This window comes from Nelumbo nucifera, chromosome 1, assembly GCF_055504915.1.
Source record: "Nelumbo nucifera cultivar China Antique chromosome 1, China Antique-T2T, whole genome shotgun sequence".
Lineage (NCBI taxonomy): Eukaryota > Viridiplantae > Streptophyta > Magnoliopsida > Proteales > Nelumbonaceae > Nelumbo > Nelumbo nucifera.
The window spans coordinates 45379750-45402186 of record NC_142649.1 but is presented as its reverse complement, the minus strand read 5'-3'; the positions used below and the strand labels follow the sequence as shown (position 1 = coordinate 45402186).

At 39.6% G+C, this 22437-nt stretch overlaps 1 protein-coding gene across 2 annotated transcripts in view; it reads left to right on the top strand.

Annotated features, from left to right (window-relative positions):
- Positions 1-22437, top strand: part of LOC104590467 (DNA topoisomerase, type IA, core) — a 92397-nt gene that overhangs the window by 34735 nt on the left and 35225 nt on the right. For both annotated transcript variants that reach the window (XM_010249144.3, XM_010249143.3), the window contains exons 7-8: positions 3964-4126; positions 4225-4344. In XM_010249144.3, coding sequence (XP_010247446.1) covers positions 3964-4126; positions 4225-4344 — 283 coding nt within the window. The remainder of the gene's footprint in view (positions 1-3963; positions 4127-4224; positions 4345-22437) is intronic.

Here is a 22437-nt window from a genome sequence, read left to right as displayed (position 1 = left end):
CTTGGGAATTAGTGTATCTACCAGAAGGGAAGAGCACTATGGGATGCAAGTGGGTGTTCACTGTGAAGCATAGGGAGGATGGGTCCATTGAAAGATACAAGGCCAGACTAGTGGCAAAGGGGTTTACTCAAAAGGAAGGGATTGACTACAAAGAGACCTTTGCTCCAGTCGCAAAGCTCAACACAATCCGGGTTCTATTGTCATTAGCTGCAAACTTCTCATGGGAGCTACATCATTTGGATGTAAATAACGCTTTCCTAAATGGCGATCTACATGAAGAGGTATTCATGGATCCTCCACTAGGTTATGGTTTTGATGGGAAAGTGTGTAGACTAAGGAAAGCATTATATGGTCTTAAGCAGTCTCCTCGAGCTTGGTTTGAGAAGCTCTGTGGGGCCATGAAGAGAGTGGGATACACTCAAAGTGGTGCAGATCATACTTTGTTCATAAGGAAACAGGATAGTAGACTTACGTCACTCATCGTCTATGTGGATGATATGGTGATTACAGGGAATGATCTAGAAGAGATAAAAGGATTGAAGGAGTTCTTGGCATCTGAGTTTGAGATCAAAGACTTGGGCTATCTGAGATACTTCCTTGGAAATTGAAGTTGCTAGGTCACAAGAGGGCATCTATATATGTCAGCGGAAGTATGTCCTTGATCTTCTAGAGGAGACAGGTATGATGGGGAGTAGACCAATAGATACTCCAATAGAACAGAATCATGGTCTACAGGAATCAGTAGGAGAGGACTACCTTAATAAAGAGAGATACCAAAAACTGGTAGGGAAATTGATATATATATATATGTCTCTCACTCGACCAGATACTGCTTATGCTGTACATGTTGTCAGCCAGTTCATGTACTCTCCAAAGATTTCTCATATGAGAGCAGCGAAAAGGATTCTTAGGTATTTGAAGACTTGCCCAGGAAAAGGAATTCTGTTCAAAAAACACAATAAAATTGAAAGTGAAGCATATACTGATGCAGATTGGGTTGGTTCTATTGGAGACAGAAAGTCTACTTTTGGGTATTGCACGTTCGTTGGAGGGAATTTGGTTATATGGCGAAGTAAAAAGCAGAATGTGGTTGCTAGATCAAGTGCAGAGGCTGAATATCGAGCTATGGCTCATGGTGTTTCTGAACTATTGTGGCTTAGGACCCTTCTTGGTGAGCTCAGGATAAAGGTTGAGTGTCCTCTCAGGCTGTACTGTGACAACAAGGCTGCCATCAACATTGCAAATAACCCAGTGCAACATGATAGGACGAAGCATATTGAGATTGACCGACACTTCGTTAGAGAAAGGATAGCCTCAGGGGAACTCTGCATTCCTTATACTCCTTCCGAGATGCAGATTGTAGATGTGCTAACAAAATGACTAGCTTCAACGAAATTCTTAGACTTACTTGGCAAGATAAACATGACTGACATCCATGCTTAGCTTGAGGGGGAGTGTTGGTTCAATTGGTTTAGTGTTTATGTTAGTCTTGTTTATGTTTTAAGTTCTTACTTATTGGGCCTTAGTTATTGGGCCTAAACTTGTTTTATTCTTTTTTTATGTCTAGGTGTCCCATCACTAATCAGGAGCATTCTAGTCCATTCTTGTAACATTACTTTGTAAACATCTATATAAGATTATAGGGCCGGCTGAAGTGAAAAGGCCGCCATTCTCAAATCTTCTTCTTCTTCTTCCTCTTCTTCGGCTGCTGTTCTCCAGCAAACATCTTTCATTGGGACATTCTCCCCCACTACAATGGACTACATAAGAGTGTTGAAGAAGGAGGCACAAATAAAAATATCTCTAGAAGAAAAATACCAAACTCTAGTGTTGTCCACAGTTTGAACTAAGAAAACTGACTTAAGTTTGTCCAACATTTAAATAAGGGCCTCACACTCGTTATTCCTCAACCTCCTTCTAAAACCAAATTTCAATTTAGTTTGGATAAAGAAAAGGTGACAAATCTAGTGTTTAGAAAATGGACTGGACCGGTTGGTCAGATCAATTGAACTATGACTCGGGGCCTTGACTAGTTCAGTCACACCCCAAGATCCATAATGTCTAAAACCCGATGAAAACCGACTTACCATCCGATTTAACCGGAAAACCGGTGAACCAGTCCCGGTTTCATGAAAATGCTTTGGTCACTAAGTAATTGAAATTCTACAATGAGTATAACAAGATTTGAACCCACGACCTCTTATTTTCATATATTGCTTTATTACCACTAATCCGCCTCTTTACTTGTGCTATTTAATGACTCTTGTATATATTACTTTATTAAACACACATTTAAAGAAAATGTAAATTAAGAGACTTGAACCTTACTCATTTGCTTTAAAAATTAAGGAATTTTCCATCCATCCACCATATTTAAGTACACTAAAAGTTGTGAAATATATATTATATAGTATTTATATAACTCATAATATATATACATATATGCCACGCCATCACAATTTGACCTCCAGTTCGACCCTAGTTGAACCTCTAACTCGTGAACCTCGCCCTTCTTCGGTTCTATGACCGGTCCGGTTCTATGAACATTGAACAAAAATCTCAAGAAAGGTTGAAGCTTGTGGCTTGACACTCTAGGAAAAGGAGAACTAATTACATTTCTTTAGGAGGTAGAATAACATTGATCAAATCTACCATGGAAAATCTCCCATTGTACTACTTCTTAGTGATTAAAGTGCCCAAGAAAGTGGATAACTTGTTGGAGAAACTAATGAGGGATTTTCTTTGGGAACCTAGGGAAGAAAAGAAGGTGGCCTAGTGAAGTGGGAAATAGTGTGTACAAGTAAAAAAGAAAGAGGCTTTTTGTTGGGAGGTCTATCTTGGACTTTCTACAAAAAAGAAGAAAAAAAATGTTTGTTTTTCCCCGAACTAGTGCACACTTTGTAAGGCAAATGGTGAGATTGCTTATCACCTTCTAATTTCCTGTTCTCTTGTTACCTCTATTTGGAAGTGGTTCATTTCTCTCTTTGGGTGCAGGTGGACTCTACCAGTCTACCTACAAGCTTGGCTAGTTTGTTTGCAGGTGGAACTTTTAGGTGGCCTAGGAAAAGAGGAAGAATTTTATGGAGAAGCAATAGGGCAGCTGTAATTTGGACAGTTTGGGAAGAAAGAAATGTGAGGCTCTTCAAGGAAGAGGAATGCAATCTGGAAGCAATTTTGGAATGCATTTTATTAAGGGTGATTCATTGGGTCAAATCTTTGGACCTGTTCTCACCCTATTCTTTTGATGATTTAAGAAGGAACAAGTGGGAAGTGGCTTCTTTGTTTACAAGAAAGATTAGAATACTTAAAGCCTGGGAACCAACCTTGGAGAACTTTATAAAACTCAATTTTGACAGGAGCAGCTTTGGTAACCCAGGCCCCTCAGGCATTGGGTGGGGGTTTCAGTGATAAAGATGGGATTATAACAGCCATATTCTTGTGTCCTATTGCTCTTGGAGGTTCCACTAGAGCTGAACTGTTTGCTGTACTTTGTGGGATAACAAATAGCAAAAGAGTTAAATTTGGGAAGGCTGATTGTTGGAGGGGACTCCCAGTGGTGATAAGCTGGCTAAAGAATGAAAAAAAGGCAGCCTGGACTTATGAAGAAGTGGTGAAGCAGATCAAATGGTTATCAAGGGGAATGAAAGTAACATTTCGGTGGGTTCCTAGGGATGTTAGTGAGCTGGAAGATTCTTTAGCAAGGCAAAGGGTAAATAGAGAGCAGTTGTGTTGGGCTCATTTATATTAATGAAATGATTCCTTGTTAATTATCAAAAAGAACATTTACTAATGTGGTTTGTAGATTGTTTTACGACCTTTAGACAATTTGTTGTTTTGGTCTTGGCTACATTTTATGTTGTTTTTTCTATTGTTGACTGGAGACTGAAAAGCTTGCATTTGCATGCAACAGTTGGTGGTCCAATTTTTCTTAAAGGATGTATTCGTACTTTCTTCTTGTTTCAGCTATGGGCCATGCCAGACTCCTACTCTTGGATTTTGTGTACAACGCCACTTGCAAATTACTACTTTTAAGCCAGAGAAGTTTTGGACTTTGCACCCTTACATAATACAAAATGGCTATGAACTTAAATTAGAATGGAGTCGTAACAAGTTGTTTGATGTTGATGTGAGTTCCTTTGCGCTTGTATTTTTTGCCTTATTTTCCACCCTAGCCTTTCCTATTATTTTGTTGCCTATTTCTAAACTATTTCTACCAATCACCAGGTTGCTATGATGTTTCAAAAGTTGGTGAATGAGGATGGAATTCTTGAAGTAACTGATGTATTATCAAAAGAAGAGTGCAAAACTCGTCCTTCTGGTCTTAACACAGTCAATATGCTGAAGGTTAGCATGTTTAGGGACTGTTTCTTTTTAGATTCATCAATCAAAGAAGCTAGATAACTTTACAATTTTCAAGAGTTGGTTCATCTTCTGGTTGTGAATTTGTGATATACTATTTTAATGTTCTCCTGACATATTTGCAACCAACTAATAATGCGTGTGAACAGATTCTTTAGATTCTCCAAAAATTGAAAACATTGTCTTTTATAAATAGAAACTACAGATGTTCTGTAGAACTTTATGAGCCTAAGAAAATTACTAAATTACCAAGGCTGTGTTTGGATTGTGATGTAGATTCTACAATTAAATAAATAATAGGGTTGACTAATCTTTCATGGTGTTCCCATTCTCCATTGAATTATCAGAAAACTTGACTAGTACATTTACTTTCCATGTTTCCCATTCCTCATTTTTTGTAGACAAATGGATGAGCAGATCTAGGGAATCCTTTTTTATGGTGTGTTTCTGCTATCACACCAATCCAAAAGACAGCCTGTTGACATATTGAATCATTAATTGGTATTTCAGGAAATAAGATGCAAGCAATAAGGATATACCTTAAGCTCATACTATTAGCATCAAGTTTTGCAATTTTCTGGGAAACTTTCCATTTAATAAGTGTCCAAGATATTTACCAAAGCATTTCATGGGTACATAGTTTTGATAGAATATCAGTGATATTTGTATATACAAATTTTCATTTATGGATGGTTTTGGAAACACCATAAAATTTGAAACAAAATAAACTTGCCAAGTTTCATTGGAAGTGGGAGGTATTTTGATTATAGTAGTTGCCACTACTTCATCAGATTTTTCTTTAGGGACACTCCTCCCACCACCTTGTTTTTCTTTGTAGTCCCTAATATGGAGTGACCGATATTTGACACTTTATTCATAGCTTCTTATGTCGTTGTTCTCCCTAAACTAGGTTGTAGAAAGTCCCAATATATCATCAGTTCATCACTTGATGTGCTGTTTAGTGAAATAAAACTCTGGATTGGGACCAGCCAAAAACTCAAAATCCGAAATTTTCTTTACATACTTTGTGTTTGCTTGCATTCACGGGATATCCCTCCACTTGAATGCCTCCAAATAAGTACCATTTTTTTAGTTTGGGAGAGAAAAATGAGTGTGGTGATGTCTCACTTATTTTCCATAAGGTAAAATATAACATAAGATGAAATGACCCTATATAGGCTGTAGGAAGTCCCGAGATATCATTACTTAATGTGCTGTCTGGTGAAATCAAACTTTGGCTTGAGGTCAGGCAAAAGCTCAAATTTCCAAAATTTTCATTACATGATTCTTGTGTTAGTCTGCATCTGCAGGGTCCCTCCACTCAAATGCCTCCAACTGAGTACCATTGTTTTTGTTCGGGAGAGAATAATGAATGTGGTGGTGCCATACTCTTATTTTATATAGGGTAAAACATAACATCATATGAAATGACCCTTCTGTCCTTGCACCTAACAGTACAATTTTTATACCTTCGGATTCTATATTAAACTTTCAATTGTTACTGAAAAAAAGAGATATTTTTATAGTTATTGAATTTTCATTTTATTATAAAAAAAGAGATATTCTTTTTTAGATTATCTAAACTAGTCTGAACTCTACTGTATGGTTGATGGTCAAGTTCTCTGTTAGTTAGGGCTGAGTACGTAACTCCAAATCATCCCTAAGGACATTGACCTACTTTAGGAATCTCCCAAGCCTTCCTAAATCCTCAAAATTAATCCTAAGAATTCCACTTCTCCCTTGTATCATTCTTTTAGTTTTGTTTCTGTTTAGTTTTTGAGGACCCACTAATGGGACCTAAAAAACTAATACTATTTACTAATTAGTCAGAAGAGCCTAACACCTGACCTCTTAAAAGGGCATGTGACTGATAAAGAAGGCTCGACCTCAGACAGACAAGTTTGTCTATCATTGTCTTCCTCGAGCAAGACAGGGTTCGTTGGTGACCAAAATGGGAAAAATGGACAGCAAGCTTCGTTGCAGTGGGTACCCAATAAAGGGAAGGCGACGATCTCTCCTGAAAAATGTAACCCAAGATTCAACAGATGTCAGGTGGAAGACTCGTAAGTTGATGGCAGTAGCAGTGACAGTGATTTGGAATCCTCTGACTGTTCAAGTTTAGGTAGCATCGGCCAAACTGTAAGGTTAGACTTGATGAATGAAGCAGGAAGATTTAACACGAGGGAGCTGTTTCTGGAAGGAGAAGAAGCATCTGAAAACATAGAAAAGGAAGATGGGCAGGCAGTGTGCTTAATCGAACTTGAACAGGTTGCATCCTCGCCTATCATTGGGAATCTACCTCCAAGCTCTCAGCGAATACAGGGAACTCAGGAAGTGGGTGGGACAAGAGGATACTAGGAAGAGTTGCATTGAGGTAACAGGTAGGGGTGCACCGGAAAAGGCTTTCGGTGCAGAAAGAGTCATCAACGTTCCCACTTCCACACCACAGCAGACCAGTTTGGGGGGCAGACCATTTGTCGTTGCTTCCAGACAAGGAGCCTTTTTATCCCTCTGAGCTTAATCCACCCTCACTGCCTCCAGGTACATGCACGTGTGTCCATTCAGTTTTGGCTACTGATGTGTGTGCTTTGCTTGAGACAGGTAAACTGGCCACCCAACCTAGAGATATGAAAGGGGAAGATGAATGTGCAACAGTAAGGTTGAATGAGAAGGGAATAGAAAAAAGAAAAGACAATGAGAGAAATGAAGAAATAGGAGAGAAAGAGTTTCAGGTGTCTGGTAGGGAAGAAAAGAGGGAAGGAGAGTTAGAAAAGAAGAAAAAGGAGAAAGATATGGTCGTTTCAGCTGTAGGGCAGGGCACACAAAATCAGAAGGACCATAAGGTGGAAGGGAACCAAAAAATGAAAGTGTACACGAGGAAGAGTGAGGAAAAAAGAAAAAGAGGAAGAAGAAGAATAAGACAGAAGTAGAAAGGATAATTTCAGATCTGGAGGGAGATATTGAATTTAGTGGGAGGGGGGATAGAAGAAGACAACCCAAGTAGGGACGTGAGAAAAGGATAGGGGTTTGATTCAAAAGTGAAAGAATGAAAATAATTAGTTGGAATGTGAGAAGACTCGGAGTGCACAGAAAAGGAGGGTACTTAAAGATGTATTAAGGAGGGAAAATCTGGATTTGGTGTTGTTGCAAGAGACAAAGTTAGCTTAATTAGATAGAAGATGAGTGAGGAGTTTGTGGAGATCGAGGGGCATAAGATGGATTGAGGCTCCATCATGGAGGGCTTCAAGGGGTATAGTGACATTGTGGAAGGATGAAGTTTTGGAGTCTATGGAGGAGTTAACTGGTAGATATTTGGAGTTTATGGATTCAATTGGGTGCTAACTAATGTTTATGAACCAATTAATTTAGTGAAAGGAATGAAATGTAGGAGGAACTATATGCAATTTGGGGTTTGTGTGGGAGGGTGCATGGTGTCTGGGTGGGGATTTCAATGGGACAAGATTCTCCAGTGAGTCTATGGATTCAATTGGGTGCTAACTAATGTTTATGAACCAATTAATTTAGTGAAAGGAATGAAATGTAGGAGGAACTATATGCAATTTGGGGTTTGTGTGGGAGGGTGCATGGTGTCTGGGTGGGGATTTCAATGTGACAAGATTCTCCAATGAGACTTCCAACCCTCATTAGTTAATCACAACTAGCATGAGGAAATTTAATGAGTTCATAGACATGTGTAATTTGAAGGAGATTCCTCTCTTGCAAACTAGATTCACTTGGTCCAACTTTCAAGAAATCCCATTGTGTTAGAAGCTGGATAGATTTCTGTTTAATATAGGATGGGAGAATCATTGGGAAGGTTTGGTGTCTAGAGCATTGCCTAGAGTCACTTAGGACTATTATCCTATTAGATTAGGTTCAGAAACTTTTTTATAGGGCTCTAGGCCCTTTAGATTTGAAAATATGTGGCTGAAACATCCAGACTTTGTTCACAGAGCAGAGGAATGGTGGCAGGAGGAGGATAGGGGGTAAGGCAGGAGGGAATCAAGTTCCATAAGAAGTTGCAGCGCTTGAAAACTAAAATAAAGGAGTGGAATAAGGAATATGTTGGAAGGGTAGAAGAAAGAAAGCTTACCCTAATATCTTAGATTGAAGAATTGGATGAGGTGGAGGTTGAAAGAAACCTTAATGTTGAAGAAAGGGAATTAAGATGGAAATTGAAAAAAAAAGATTTGGAGGAAGTATTTAATTGAAAGGAAATCTTCTGTAGACAAAAATCAAGGCACAAATGGATCAAGGAAGGGGATGGGAATACATAATTTTTTCATGCAATGGCCAATGGTAGAAGGTACAAGAACTTTGTGGCTATTTTAGAGATAAATGGGGAAGACAGGAAGTGGTTTCTAATCAGGACGAGATGACCGGGATATTTGTTGATCACTTCAAATCCTTTTACAGAAGACCTTTGGGTGAAAGATTGATTGTAGAAGAGTTAAAGTGGCCCTTATTAGAAGAGGAGGCAGCAAGATGGCTAGAAAGGGACTTTGAGGAAGAGGAAATAAAAAGGCAGTTTTTTCAATGGACAAATCTAAAGCACCAGGTTCGGATGGATTCACAATGGCTTTCTATGAGGATTGTTGGGAAGTGGTAAATGATGAGCTTTGGAAGTCTTTAAGGAATTCTCAAATACACATATTGTCAGCCTTGGAGTTAATGCAACTGTCTTTGCTCTAGTTCCAAAAAAATCTGATCCTAGCCAACCTAAGGATTCTCGACCCATTAGTTTGGCGGCTAGTATCTATAAAATAATTGCTAAAGTTCTGCCATTGAGGATCAAAGTAGTACTTCCATCCCTCATCAGCTAGTTTCAAGGAGCTTTTGTTCAAGGGAGACAAATAATTGATCAAATCCTAATAGCCAATAAATGTGTATAGGAAATGAGAGATCTAGGAGAAAAGGTTTTGCTTGTAAATTGGATTTAGAAAAGGCTAATGATCTGGTGGACTGGAACTTTTTAATAGAGGTGATGCAAAAGTGTGGATTTGGAGAGAGATGGTGCAATTTAGTGTTTGGTTGTGTTTGGTCTTATCACTATTCTATTATTGTTAATGGTGTGGTGAAAGATTTTTTCCTAGCTTGTAGGGGGTTAAGGTAAGGTGATCCTCTCTCACCTTTTCTTTTTACCCTATTGGTAGATGTTTTTAGTAGATTTCTCTCTAAGGCTAACAAGGAAGAGGAGATTAGAGGTTGGAGAGTAGGGAGAAACAATATTCCAATTACTAACCTTCAATTTGCAGATGATATCATAATTTTTTGTGAAGGGGGAAATACCAGGAAGGTGAGGAGCTTAAAAGAACTGATCAAGAAGTTTGAAAGGATCTCAAATTTGAAAACAAATTTAGATGACCCCTTGGCCTTTGACCTACTTGGGTCTTCCTTTAGGTTCCAACCCTAAGGAGAGCATATTTTGGAACCTAGTTATAGAGAGATGTGAAAGGAGACTGGCTGCTTGGAGGAGAAACCATATTTCCTTAGGAGGTAGGATTACTCTAATAGGATCGGTCTTGGCTAACCTACCAATTTACTTACTCTTTGACCTTAGAATTCCACCAAAGGAAGAAAAGAAATTAGAGAAAATCATGAGGGATTTCCTTTGGGAGCTGGGTGAGGCTAGAAGAGACCACCTAATCAAATGGTAGATTGTTTGTAGAAGTAAGAAAGTGGCTTAGGTTTAGGGATGTTGGATTGAAGTCTTTGTATGTATGATTATTCGGCTGATAAGAGTTCTTATTAGCCTATACTTAAGTTTAAGTTGTCCTGTACTGGGCCTTTGTTAATGGGCCTAATCCTGTTTAATGTTCTAAGTTGTCTGGGTGTCCCATCACTAATCAGGGGCATTCTAGTAACTTCCTGTATCATTGTACTACATCATAATATAAATAATAGCACTGTCGACTGAGCAGGAAAGTTCGACATTCCAGCATCTCTTCTTCTTCTTTTTCTCTTTTCTGCTACTTCGGCTACAGTAATTTAGCTTTCATGGTATCAGAGCATTAGCTTCTTCCTGGTTTCAGCCGGCACACACTCTCTTCTCTTGCTGTCTTTTCATCTTCTCTCTTCCTTTTTTGGGTTGCTGCAGTGAAGACCTAGGGGTGTAAGAGAGTAAAGCAAGTTCGAACCTAGGGTTTCTTTTGGTTGTAGGACTCAAGGGAAGTAAGACCCAGAAGTAGATGTCCTACTAGGTTATTTCCAGCAAATAGTAGCTATTTGGCTACTAAGAGAGGTCTGTGTAGGACAGACCTAGTTGAGGACTGATTTCAGCAGTCCTAGCACTAGCCGAAAGGGGCTTAGCTACTTCTACAGTTGCAGCTTCGGTGCTCCAGCAAGACTCGCACAGACTTAGCTTCTTCTACAGAGCCCACTGTTCACTTGCTACTGTTGCAGCCTCGAACTGTTCACTCGCTACTGTACCCGAACTGTTGCAGTTTTTGGTTCAGCCCAAGTGAAGTCTATCTAGTGTTCTACCAGCACTGTGAACACTTCTACCAGCATAGCAATGTGGCAAACAACTCCAAGTTCAGGGTAGTTATCAGTCCGAAACCCCTCACCACTGCTGTGAGATTACCTAGGGAGCTGCCAGCTCCAGATTGTTCAGCACTGTGAATCCTAGTTGAGGACTGATGTCAGCAGTCCTAGTATTGGCTGCAAGGAAGGGCACTCTCTTTACAGTTGCAGTACTCGAAGTTCAAGTGGAGTCTGCATAGCACAATAGTTGAGAACCCTTAGCTTCAGGTCGGTTACCAGCCCAGAACTCCTTGCTTGCTGTTGTAACTGAACTGTTTCAGAACTGTGACAGTCTCGGCAAGTCTGAAACTGTGTCGAGTGCTGTCAGAACCTGCTGTGATCATTTCAGCTAATCAGATCTGCTCCAGAACTGGTTCAGAACCTTCAGAACTGCTTCGGCTAGTCTTAATCGGTGTCACCTACACAGTGGCTGCAGTCAAGATGTCTTCAATACCCAGAGATGTTTCTTCTAGAGATAACAGGCCTGCGGCAAGTGGGAATTTTGTCACCAGCAACAATGATGACAACTCACAAAATACACCAACAGTGTCTTCTTCTCCTATGGGACAGGTTGTTGATTCCTCTGGAACTGGTACTTTGGGCTTCACTGCTAGTGAGGTTGAGGTCCTTAGCAGGGCATTAGCCCATCTAAGAAATAATTCTTTTGCTTCTACATCTCTTGCTAGATCAGGTACAGCCTCTGCCTTCATTGCCACTGGCTCTATTGACTCTACTTCTTGGGTTATTGATTCCGGTGCTACTGACCATATGACACATATGTCTTCCCTATTCTCTTCATATCATTTGTTGTCTGGTCAGGATAAGATGAGAGTTGCCGACGGGTCTTTCTCCACTATCTCTGGAAAGGGAATTGTTGACCTAAGCAAGGACCTCTCTCTTAAATCAGTTTTACATGTTCCCAGTCTTACCTCAAATCTTTTGTTTGTTTCAAAACTTACCAAAAATATGAACTGTAGTATAACCTTTTTTCCTACTCATTGTGTCTTCCAGGACAGATTGACAAGGAGAACGATTGGGTGCGGTCATGAGTATGGAGGCCTCTACTACCTTGATGCAGACATCGGCTCAGCCTTACAAGCATCTGCTGCTAGTAATCCGGAAAGTGTGGAGTCAATAGCTAAGCTACATCTTTGGCATGCTAGGCTAGGTCATGTGTCTTTCTCCTCATTAGAAATGTTGTTTCCCGAATTGTTTAAGGGCATTCCAAGTCAGAGTCTAACCTGTGAAGTATGTCAAATGTCAAAACAATGTAGAACTGTGTATCCAATTTCCAGCAATGAAATTTGTGCTCCTTTTGATTTGGTTCATTCTGATGTCTGGGGCCCTTCACCCATTGTTTCCTTTGATGGCTTCTGGTACTTTATCAGTTTTATTGACCACTACTCTCATTGTATATGGATCTACCTGTTAAAAGGACGGGATGAAGTACCACGGATAACCATGGCATTTTGCAAGATGATTGAAACACAGTTTAATAAGAAGATTAAGCAATTCAGGTCAGACAATGCTGCTGAATACTTTGAAAAATCCTTGAACTTATTCATGGAAGATGCTGGCATACTACATCAGTCATCCTGTGCTTATACTCCTCAGCAGAATGGGGTTGCTGAGCGCAAGAATAGACATCTATTGGAGACAACTCGAGCCTTACTATTCCAGCACAAAGTCCCCAAGCAATACTGGTCTCAAGCTGTATTTTCTGCCTCATATCTGATAAACCGGATGCCATCTAAGGTGTTGGGTATGAAAATCCCTTTCTCTGTTTTGTGCCCCACTCTTCCAGACTTTCCCCTTCCTCCTCGGGTCTTTGGTTGTATATGTTTCATACATGTGAAGGATTCAAAGAAGACCAAGCTGGATTCTAAGGATACAAAGGGAATATTCTTGGGGTACTCTCCTACACAAAAGGGTTACAAGTGTTATGACCCTGTCTCCAAGAGAAAGTATGTCACCAGAGATGTGGTCTTATTTGAGTCTCAACCCTATTTTCAGTCTTCTCAGAATCCTCTTCAGGGGGAGACTAGTGGGATGGAAGAGGATTCTCATTCTCCCTCCTTTTTTGTTCCCCTATCTTCCTCGGGTCTTCTATCCTCTCCTCCTACTCCTTGTTGTGACATTCCGGGTCAACCCAGTGAGGCTCCCACTGTGCCGGTTACCTCTCCTAATGCTGTAGATGTTCCTGAAGGCTCCAGTAGGCAACAAAAAGAGATACTTACATACAACAGAAGAAAAAGGGGCTCTCAACCTCATGACAACAACCAGTTGGACTCGGATCAATCTGTCTCTACAATCCAAGGTAATTCCAACTCTCATACTTTTGATTTGGATCTTCCTATTGCTCTCCGTAAGCCTATCCGCTCTTGCACCACCCGACACCCCATTGCTGATTTTGTTTCTTACTCACATTTATCTCCTGCCTATCACTCCTTTGTGTCTACTCTTTCCTCTGTGCGTGTTCCTTCTAGGTACTTAGAGGCTGTGTTTGATCCAAGGTGGAAAGAAGCTATGAATGAAGAGATGAAAGCCCTAATGAAAGCAAGAACTTGGGAATTGGTGGATCTGCCAGAGGGGAAGACCACTGTTGGGTGCAAGTGGGTGTTTACTGTAAAGCACAGGGAGGACGGGTCCATTGAAAGGTACAAGGTTAGACTTGTGGCAAAGGGGTTTACTCAGAAAGAAGGGATTGACTACAAAGAAACCTTTGCCCCAGTAGCAAAGCTCAACATAATTCGGGTTCTATTGTCACTAGCAACAAATTTTTCATGGGAACTTCATCAACTAGATGTGAAGAATGCCTTCTTAAATGGTGACCTTCATGAAGAGGTATTTATGGAACCTCCACCAGGCTATAACTTTAGTAGAAAGGTGTGCAAACTGAGGAAAGCATTATATGAGTTGAAGCAATCTCCCCGTTAATGGTTTGAGAGGCTCTGTGGGGCCATGAAGAAAGTGGGGTATACTCAGAGTGGTGCAGACCATACCTTGTTCATAAGGAGACAGGATAACAAACTTACTACACTCATTGTTTATGTGGATGATATGGTAATTATCGGGAATGACTTGGAAGAGATAAAAAGACTGAAGGAGTTTCTAGCTTCTGAATTTGAGATCAAAGACTTGGGTCATTTGAGATATTTTCTTGGGATTGAAGTTGCCAGGTCAAGAGAGGGAATCTACATATGTCAGCGGAAGTATGTTCTTGACCTTCTAGAGGAAACAGGCATGATGGGGTGCAGGCCAGCAGATACTCCAATGGAACAGAATCATGGCCTGCAGGAATCAGTAGGGGAGGACTACTGTGATAGAGAGAGATACCAAAAATTGGTAGGGAAGCTGATATACTTATCCCTCACTCGGCCAGATATTGCTTATGCTGTGCATGTTGTCAGTCAATTTATGCACTCTCCAAAGATCCCTCAAATGAAAGCAGTTGAAAGGATTCTCAGGTACTTGAAGACTTGCCCAGGGAAGGGAATTCTCTTCAGGAAAAACAATAGAATTGAAATTGAAGCCTACATTGATGCAGATTGGGCTGGGTCTGTTGGAGACAGGAAGTCAACCTCGGGTTACTGTACATTTGTGGGAGGAAACCTGGTCACATGGCGTAGTAAGAAGCAGAATGTAGTGGCTAGATCAAGTGCAGAAGCAGAGTATCGAGCTACGGCCCACGGGGTTGCTGAACTCTTATGGCTCAGAACTCTTCTGGAAGGTCCTCTCAGGCTGTATTGTAACAATAAAGCTGCCATCAACATTGCCAACAATCCCGTGCAACATGACAGGACAAAACATATTGAGATTGATCGGCACTTTGTTAGAGAAAGAATTGTCTCAGGTGAACTCTGTGTGCCTTATACTCCATCTGAGATGCAAATTGCAGATGTACTGACTAAAGGGCTGGCAACAACAAAGTTTAGGGACATGCTTGGCAAGCTAAACATGATTGATATCCATGCTTAGCTTGAGGGGGAGTGTTGGATTGAAGTCTTTGTATGTATGAGTATTCGGCTGATAAGAGTTCTTATTAGCCTATACTTAAGTTTAAGTTGTCCTGTACTGGGCCTTTGTTAATGGGCCTAATCCTGTTTAATGTTTTAAGTTGTCTGGGTGTCCCATCACTAATAAGGGGCATTCTAGTAACTTCCTGTATCATTGTACTACATCATAATATAAATAATAGTACTGTCGACTGAGCAGGAAAGTTCGACATTCCAGCATCTCTTCTTCTTCTTCTCTTTTCTGCTACTTCGGCTACAGTAATTTAGCTTTCAAGGGAATGTGAGAAAAAAGAATATGGCTCTGTTAGGGAAGTGGTTGTGGAGGTGGCCTTTAGAGAGGGAGAACTTGTGGCACAAGGTTGTGGGCAGTATTCATGGGAGGTTGGAGAATGGTTGGGATGCTGGTATATCACGTCGGACTATTTGGCAGCACCTTGGAAAGCAATCCATAGATTTTGCCATTAGATCCTCAGGTTTGTCAGGTATGATGTTTGTTCATGGACTTTAATCCGGTTTTGGGAAGACTTGTGGGTTGGTGACCGACCTTTAAAGGAATTATTTCTTTCTTTGTATTCCCTTTCCTTGTATAAAAATGAGATGATCTCGAAGTTTTTATTTCTATCTATTGGATCATAATTGGGATTTTGGGTTTTGAAGGGGGTTGAGGGATGAAGTGGTCACTTTCTTGTCAAAGCTTTTGTTTCTTCTTGATAAAGTCTGTTTAGAGCCTTCTAATTTGGATAGAAGAGTTTGGTGTCCAAGTACTAAAGGTTTATTTTCATGTGCCTCTTTTTTTCTTGCTCTTTGCCAGTCCCCTACCCCTCTTTCTTTCCCTGCCAAGGAAGTTTGGTTTGAGCCAATTCCCCCAGTGTTTTTAAAGTGCAATGCACAAAAAAAGCACAAGGGCCATTTTGCGCTCGAGGGAAGACGTGTGCCTTTTTGAGGAAAGGTGCACATTTTTTTTTGGAAAATCAGAAAAATGAGAAAATTGAAGGATATTATTGAAAAATATATACCTAAACTTCAAATTAAATTAAATCATTAACAAAAAGCCTACTAATATGTCAAATATCAACAAAAATCTGAAATAAGAACATCTCAAGTTCTCAAGTACTCAACACTCAACATTAAGTTCAATTAATGCTATACAATCACATAGAGTCATTGACAATTTTCTTTCAAAAAAGCGAATAGAGTCATAGACAAATTTCTTACAAAAAGAAGTCGTAGATAGTTTTCTATCAAAAAATAAGTCAGACAATTTTCTACAAAAAAGAAAAAAACAGTCAGACAATTTTCTACGAAAAAAAGCAGTCATAGACAATTTTCTACAAAATAAAAGATTCAAAGAGTTTTCTACAAAAGAAAAAGGGCCATACACTTTAAGTGTAAAGATGACATTATTCCAAAATGTGGGCATTATGACTATCTTCCCTACCCTTTTCCCTTTTGCTTTTTTTATCCATTTGCTATCATTCCATTCCTTTGAGTTAAACAAATCTCTCAAATTTTTCTTTGTTTGTATATACTCTGCAATGTGAGAAAGGAAAGTAGCAAAATGGGTTTTTGCTGGCCTTATCAATTCTTTTTGATTTGTAAACTTCCTCATTGGGTTCAATAAACCTGGATGGTTATAGACATACCCTGTAAGTGCAATTGCCCCATCAATTGTTCTCTTCATAGTAGGCAACTTCCCAATGTCTTCCAATATCAACTCCAAACAATGGACAACACACGGTGGTGTCCATGTCAAATGAGGATGCTTTGATATCAAAAACTTCCCTAATAATACAAGAAAACAATTCAAGAAATAAGAATTTAAGAATTGTGACTCTAACATGTGAAAAGACTAGAAGAAAGTTAAATGAAAATAATAATGAAGTATAAAACTTACTGGTTAAGACATAATTTGATGCATTGTCAGTAATAAATTTTTTGATCTATAGCCATAGATCAAAAAATTTATGAGGGTCCTATCCTTTCTACCCGTCCACCTATCAGACATAAGAGAGCAGTCCCAGTTCTCCCAAGACTCCTTATGGTGTTGAAGCAATGCTTTTGTATAATCAACTTCCTTCTTCAAGAAAGGAACTCACAGATCAAAGTAACTTGGGATTTTTAATCCCAGACCAAATTGCCCTATTACCTCTACTATTGCTTCACAACTTTTCAAGCGTACAATATTCAAGGGAATACCAGCTTGATAAAACCATCTAGCAATGCATATGCATACTTTCTCTCTCCTTTCTTTATTATACACATCACTTATAGTGGCTTGCTTTGTCATTTTTTGTTCTCTTCTCAAATTCACAATTTCTTTTTTTTGATCAGTAACAAAATGCTTTATTAAATAATAAAATTTGTGAAACTTTAAGTACAAGAAAGGGGAGGTAAACTATCTTAACTCCCCCACAACAAGGAAAAAAGAAGAAAGCTAAAAATTAGTCCAAAACATAGATTCCTTAAGCGCCTCTTGCTTGGCTAACCCATCAGCCATTGAGTTAGCGCTTTTCTTCACCCAACTGTACTTCGCCTCAATATCCCTACTCAGCTATTCAAGTTTTTTCTTTTCATTTCTGTAGCTTCACAACAAACCATTGTTGTCTTCCTTCAGCCACCTAATCACCACCTCTGAGTCCCCTTCAATGAACAAGCATCGAATGTTTAATTCTCGTTCTTTGGATTCCTTCCAAAACTGCTAGAATCTCATCCCTAAGAGAGTCACCTTCTCCAATTGGGCCTGAGAAAATAGCATTGATAATCCCAGTCTCATTCCTGAACACTCCCCCAATCCCAGAAGGCCTAGGATTCCTTAAGCTACTACCATCAAAATTCAGTTTTATGAATCCAGGAGGGGGGGACCAAGAAGGTCTAGAGGTCCTCTTACATTGGGCAGAGGTAACTATTTCTTTCCATTTTCTCAATATGTCAGCCATGGAAACCCTTAAGTGTATCAATTCAATTAAGTTTTCCATGGTTCTTTCCTTGTCTAAAAAAAGTAGTGAGTTTCTCTTTTTCCATATGGACCAACACACTGCCGCCCTAATGCTTCTCCACATGACCTTCCCTCTTTCCACTTTCACAATTTCTTTTGGGCTTGGAGTAGGAAAGAATTTATCCAAAGACCCCTTTTGCCTTTTTATGGGGGGCTGTTTAGAATTTCTTCTTGAACCTGAAGCAGAATTTACATTCCCACGAACACTAGGAATGTGATTACCACCAAACACTTCCACCTTGCCCCGTCTCATCTTCATCTTCAATTATATTTTCAAAATCATCAGTCTGGAATTCTTTATTCTTGACCTCCAACCATTGATTTTTTTTCTCTGCATGTACACTAATGTCTCTTCTTTCACCTCTTTCGGGCATTTAGTACAAACATTTACATTTCTTCTTTCACCAATTAAATGCTCTTTTGCTCTATAGATCCCTCCATTTGTCACTTTTCCACAATTTGCAAGTGACAGAATGTGTTCTTCGGATCTTGCAAATAGTGATATTATTGGTATTGGTTGCAAGTCGCAACTTGCAACTATCAATACTCAAATTTAAATAAGTTCAAACCTCTGAGTTTGGAAATAATTCTACTTGATAATAACACAAATAAAAAAATATTCTACTGTTTACAAATAATTTACAAATTCAAGTACCTGCATTTGAATCCAGCAAGGACGAATAATGGGTGAAACCCCAACTTTTGCACCAAAAATAGATATAAAACATATACAACCCCTCTTTTAGAGGTAGAAAGTGTGAAAATAAAGTGTAAATAATGGGGTAGATCCCTTGTTTTGTATGCAAAGAAATCTAGAAGGAAATAGGGTAGAGCCCCTATTTTGAACTTTTAATGTAAAAAAATCAATATAAATAATGCGACGGATCCCCTGTTTTTTGTATGAAAAGCTGTGAAAAAATAGAATGAAGAAGAAGAAGAATTAGGGGTCTGCCCCAATTTTAACATTAAAAATAGTAAGAGAAAGGCTCGGAGCCCTTGTTTAAACTTTTAATGAGAAAATACCGAAAAAAATGGGGCAGACCCTCTGTTTTGTGTGTAGAAAGAAGGGGGAAAACATTGCTGCAATCTACATGCAAGTTTTTTCAGCTGCAGGAATAAGAAGATATACATACCTCAGTAACTCTGTTCGACTCAGCCTTGGACGAACTGAATGAAGAAAACTCTTGGTTTGGACTTTGGACGAACGAACACTTCTTCCCTCTCATTTTCTTTTTTTCTTTTGGTTTTTTGGCAAAGACCCCCCCTGCCGATTCAATTTCCTTTTTGCTTATGTTTTCTATATTGACTTATTTTTTGATATTTTAATGTTATTTTCGAAAGTATATAAAAACATCATCCAGACGCTCGCTTGGGCTGCCTGTCGCATGGCATGAGGCACACACCTAGGCGTAGAGGCAAGAGCCTGTCTAATTCCTATGCGCCTTAGCTTGGGCAAGGCACCTAGTCTGGAAATTGCCTCGCCTTTGTGCCTAGGCATGCCTTTTAAAACATCGATTCCCCCCAAATTTATGGCTTTTTGTTGGGAGGTGGTTTGTATGAAGATTAACACCTTGGACTATCTGCAAAAGAAAAGGTCTTTCTTGTGTATTTCCTTGAACTAGTGTACTCTTTGCAAATCCAATGGTGAATCTTGTTAACATTTACTAATTTCCTGTTCCTTTGCTGCAGATATTTGGGATTGGTTTTTCTCTTTGTTTGGGTGTAGGTGGACCATGCCAATGGAGATTAAGTCACTATTTGACCCTTCTACTTTTGCTTGCCCAAAAAGGAGGGAAGAATAATATGGAGATGCACTAGAGCAGTAGTGATTTGGACCTCATGGGAAGAAAGAAATGTAAGAATCTTTCAAGAAAAGGTGAGGAGCAAACAACAGATTTTGAATTGTATAATCACTAGGGTTACACATTGGCTATTAACTCTGGATTTATTTAAACAATTCTCCTTTGATGATATTTGGAGGAACTGGGTTTCAGTGGCATCTAGCTCAGTGCAAAAGATTAAAACAAGGTCGGTGTGGACACCTCCTCTTGAAGGTGTAAGTACATGCGGTCCTCCATTGCCATAATCACAATGAAGGTATCGATACAGAGCCACATGTATCTGCGATGAGATTAGAAAACCATCCAAGACCTGCAATGGGCATGAAATGCCTCCTGGGACCTACGATAAAGAATGAGTATCGCCTGAGACTCATGATGGACATAAAACAACATTGCCAATTCTAAGACAAACCCAATATATTACTAGCGCCTCACGATGGATACAAGATGGTAGCCCACGTTGTAACGAACAATGGATAGACCCTGATGCGACACCTGCCTACTGGAGGGGGTTAACATCATTCCTGGTAACAACAGGCAGTGACGAGGCACCTTGAAGACGATTGGGCGGACACCCAAGCATGACAATCAAACCCAAAACCTTGTCCTTGACACATGGCCACGAGGAAACCCATGATGGGATCATAGTTGTCAAGGTGACTAGGCACTTTTCAAGGAGCGCCTCGCCCAAATGCCAAGAAAAAATGTATTAGATGCATGCTTATGGGACTGAAACACATATATAATATACAATATTTATTAAATAAAAATAAATATAAAATATATAATATTTTATTGGTTGGTTTTAATTTTTATTATAGGACATGTTGCATGTTATCATGCTTTTGTTGTGAGGAAAGTAAAAACAAAATAATATCAAGGGTTTCACTTTGACAAAAGAGTCGAATGAGGAAGAGGAGAGAACAACAGCCCTCCATCGTTCCGACACAGTCCTCTAAGTCAAGGTGAGTTAATCAATTTCCTCTGTCGTTTTGTTCTCTTTTTCCACTGGTTTAAAAAAGTGGCTACGCCCTGTAAAGAGACTGGGCCGAATGGGTCCTAGTATCTTCTCTTGTAATATATTTTCCTTTTCTTGTTAGCTAATGTGCCTCTCTTAATGAGCCTGTTATTTCTTTTTGGTTGATCTCTTTATGTTACTGCCTAGTTGGCCGCCCACTTAAGCGCATGCTTGTAATTACTTTAACATTAATTCTTAATAAAAAGGATTAGAGAGGAAAGGGAAGATTATTCGAACCTTTCTTCTTCTTCCTCTTTTTGCCATCTTCTTCTCTTGTACTGTTGCTCTTACTTTTCTTCTTCCTTTTCACTCTAATTTTCAAATTTACACTTAATTTTTGAGGACTGATTTACATCTTGGTATCAGGGCAGGTTTTTTTCTTCCTTTTTTCTTCTTCCTCATTTCCCATACACCCTTAGATTAAGAGTGTATGGAGAGATAGGTTCTCTATAGTTCAGAGGATCTCTAGCCTAGTTGGTAGAGGGTTTGGAGAGTTTAAATCTGGCTGGATATTGCCAAGAAGTGGCGCTTTTCTGTTGCTGCCCAAAACCCTAACTGACTAGAGATTTTCGAAGGTACAGGTAAAGGTGAAGCTTTGGGTGTGGCACTCTGTGCTTGGGAGGTGTCTTTTGACTCCTAAAAGAGGGCGGTTCAGGTTTGGAAGAGATTGGGAAGCTCTGGTAGGAGCGGCTGCATCTTCTCTCTTCCTCCCCAACAGTTGGACGGAGTAAAAACCCTAGTTTTCAAGCATATGGGTTCTGGTTTGACTTCAAGTAAGTTTATATAGACAAAATTTCTGGTTCTTTGATTTTCGTTTGATTAATAGAGCCATACGGAAGTGAGTTCAAGCAAGTGTCGGTTTCCGGCCTTGGCTCAGTAGATTCCATTTTGACTGGTGTGATCACAATCAAGCTAGATGGGACAATTTATCTTGCTTGGGCACGGTCTATAAGAATTTGTCTGTAGTAGAGGAAAACTCGGGTATCTCACAGGTAGTAAAGTGAAACCCGAAGAGACAAACCCTGAATTTGAGAAATGGATGCAGGAGAACTATACTGTCATAGGATGGCTGGTCAATTCTATGCAACCTCATATAAGTCAGCATTATCTCTGGATGTCTTCGGCTAAGGATATATGGGATAATGTTACATCTATAAGAATTTGTCTATAGTAGAGGAAAACTCGGGTATCTCACAGGTAGTAAAGTGAAACTCGAAGAGACAGACCCTGAATTTGAGAAATGGATGCAGGAGAACTATACTATCATAGGATGGCTGGTCAATTCTATGCAACCTCATATATGTCAGCATTATCTCTGGATGTCTTCGGCTAAGGAGATATGGGATAGTGTTACTGAGACCTATTCACAGTAGTTGAATGTAGTCAGAGTCTATAAGTTGAAAAGTGACGTGAAGAACCTAAGACAGGGGGAGAAGAGTGTAGCAATCTACCTTTGTATATTGAAATCCCTACGGCAAGAAATTGATGTTATGGAGACAATTGTATGAGAGAGTAAGAATGATGCTGAAATGTATAGGAAGTTGGTGGAGAGAAATAGGGTGTTTGAATTTCTCACTAGACTCAACCCTGATTTTGACATCATTAGGCAAAATATCCTAGCCAAAGATGAGGTTACTCTTTCCCAGGCATATGCTATGATAAGCAGTGAGGAGAGTAGGCGGCAGG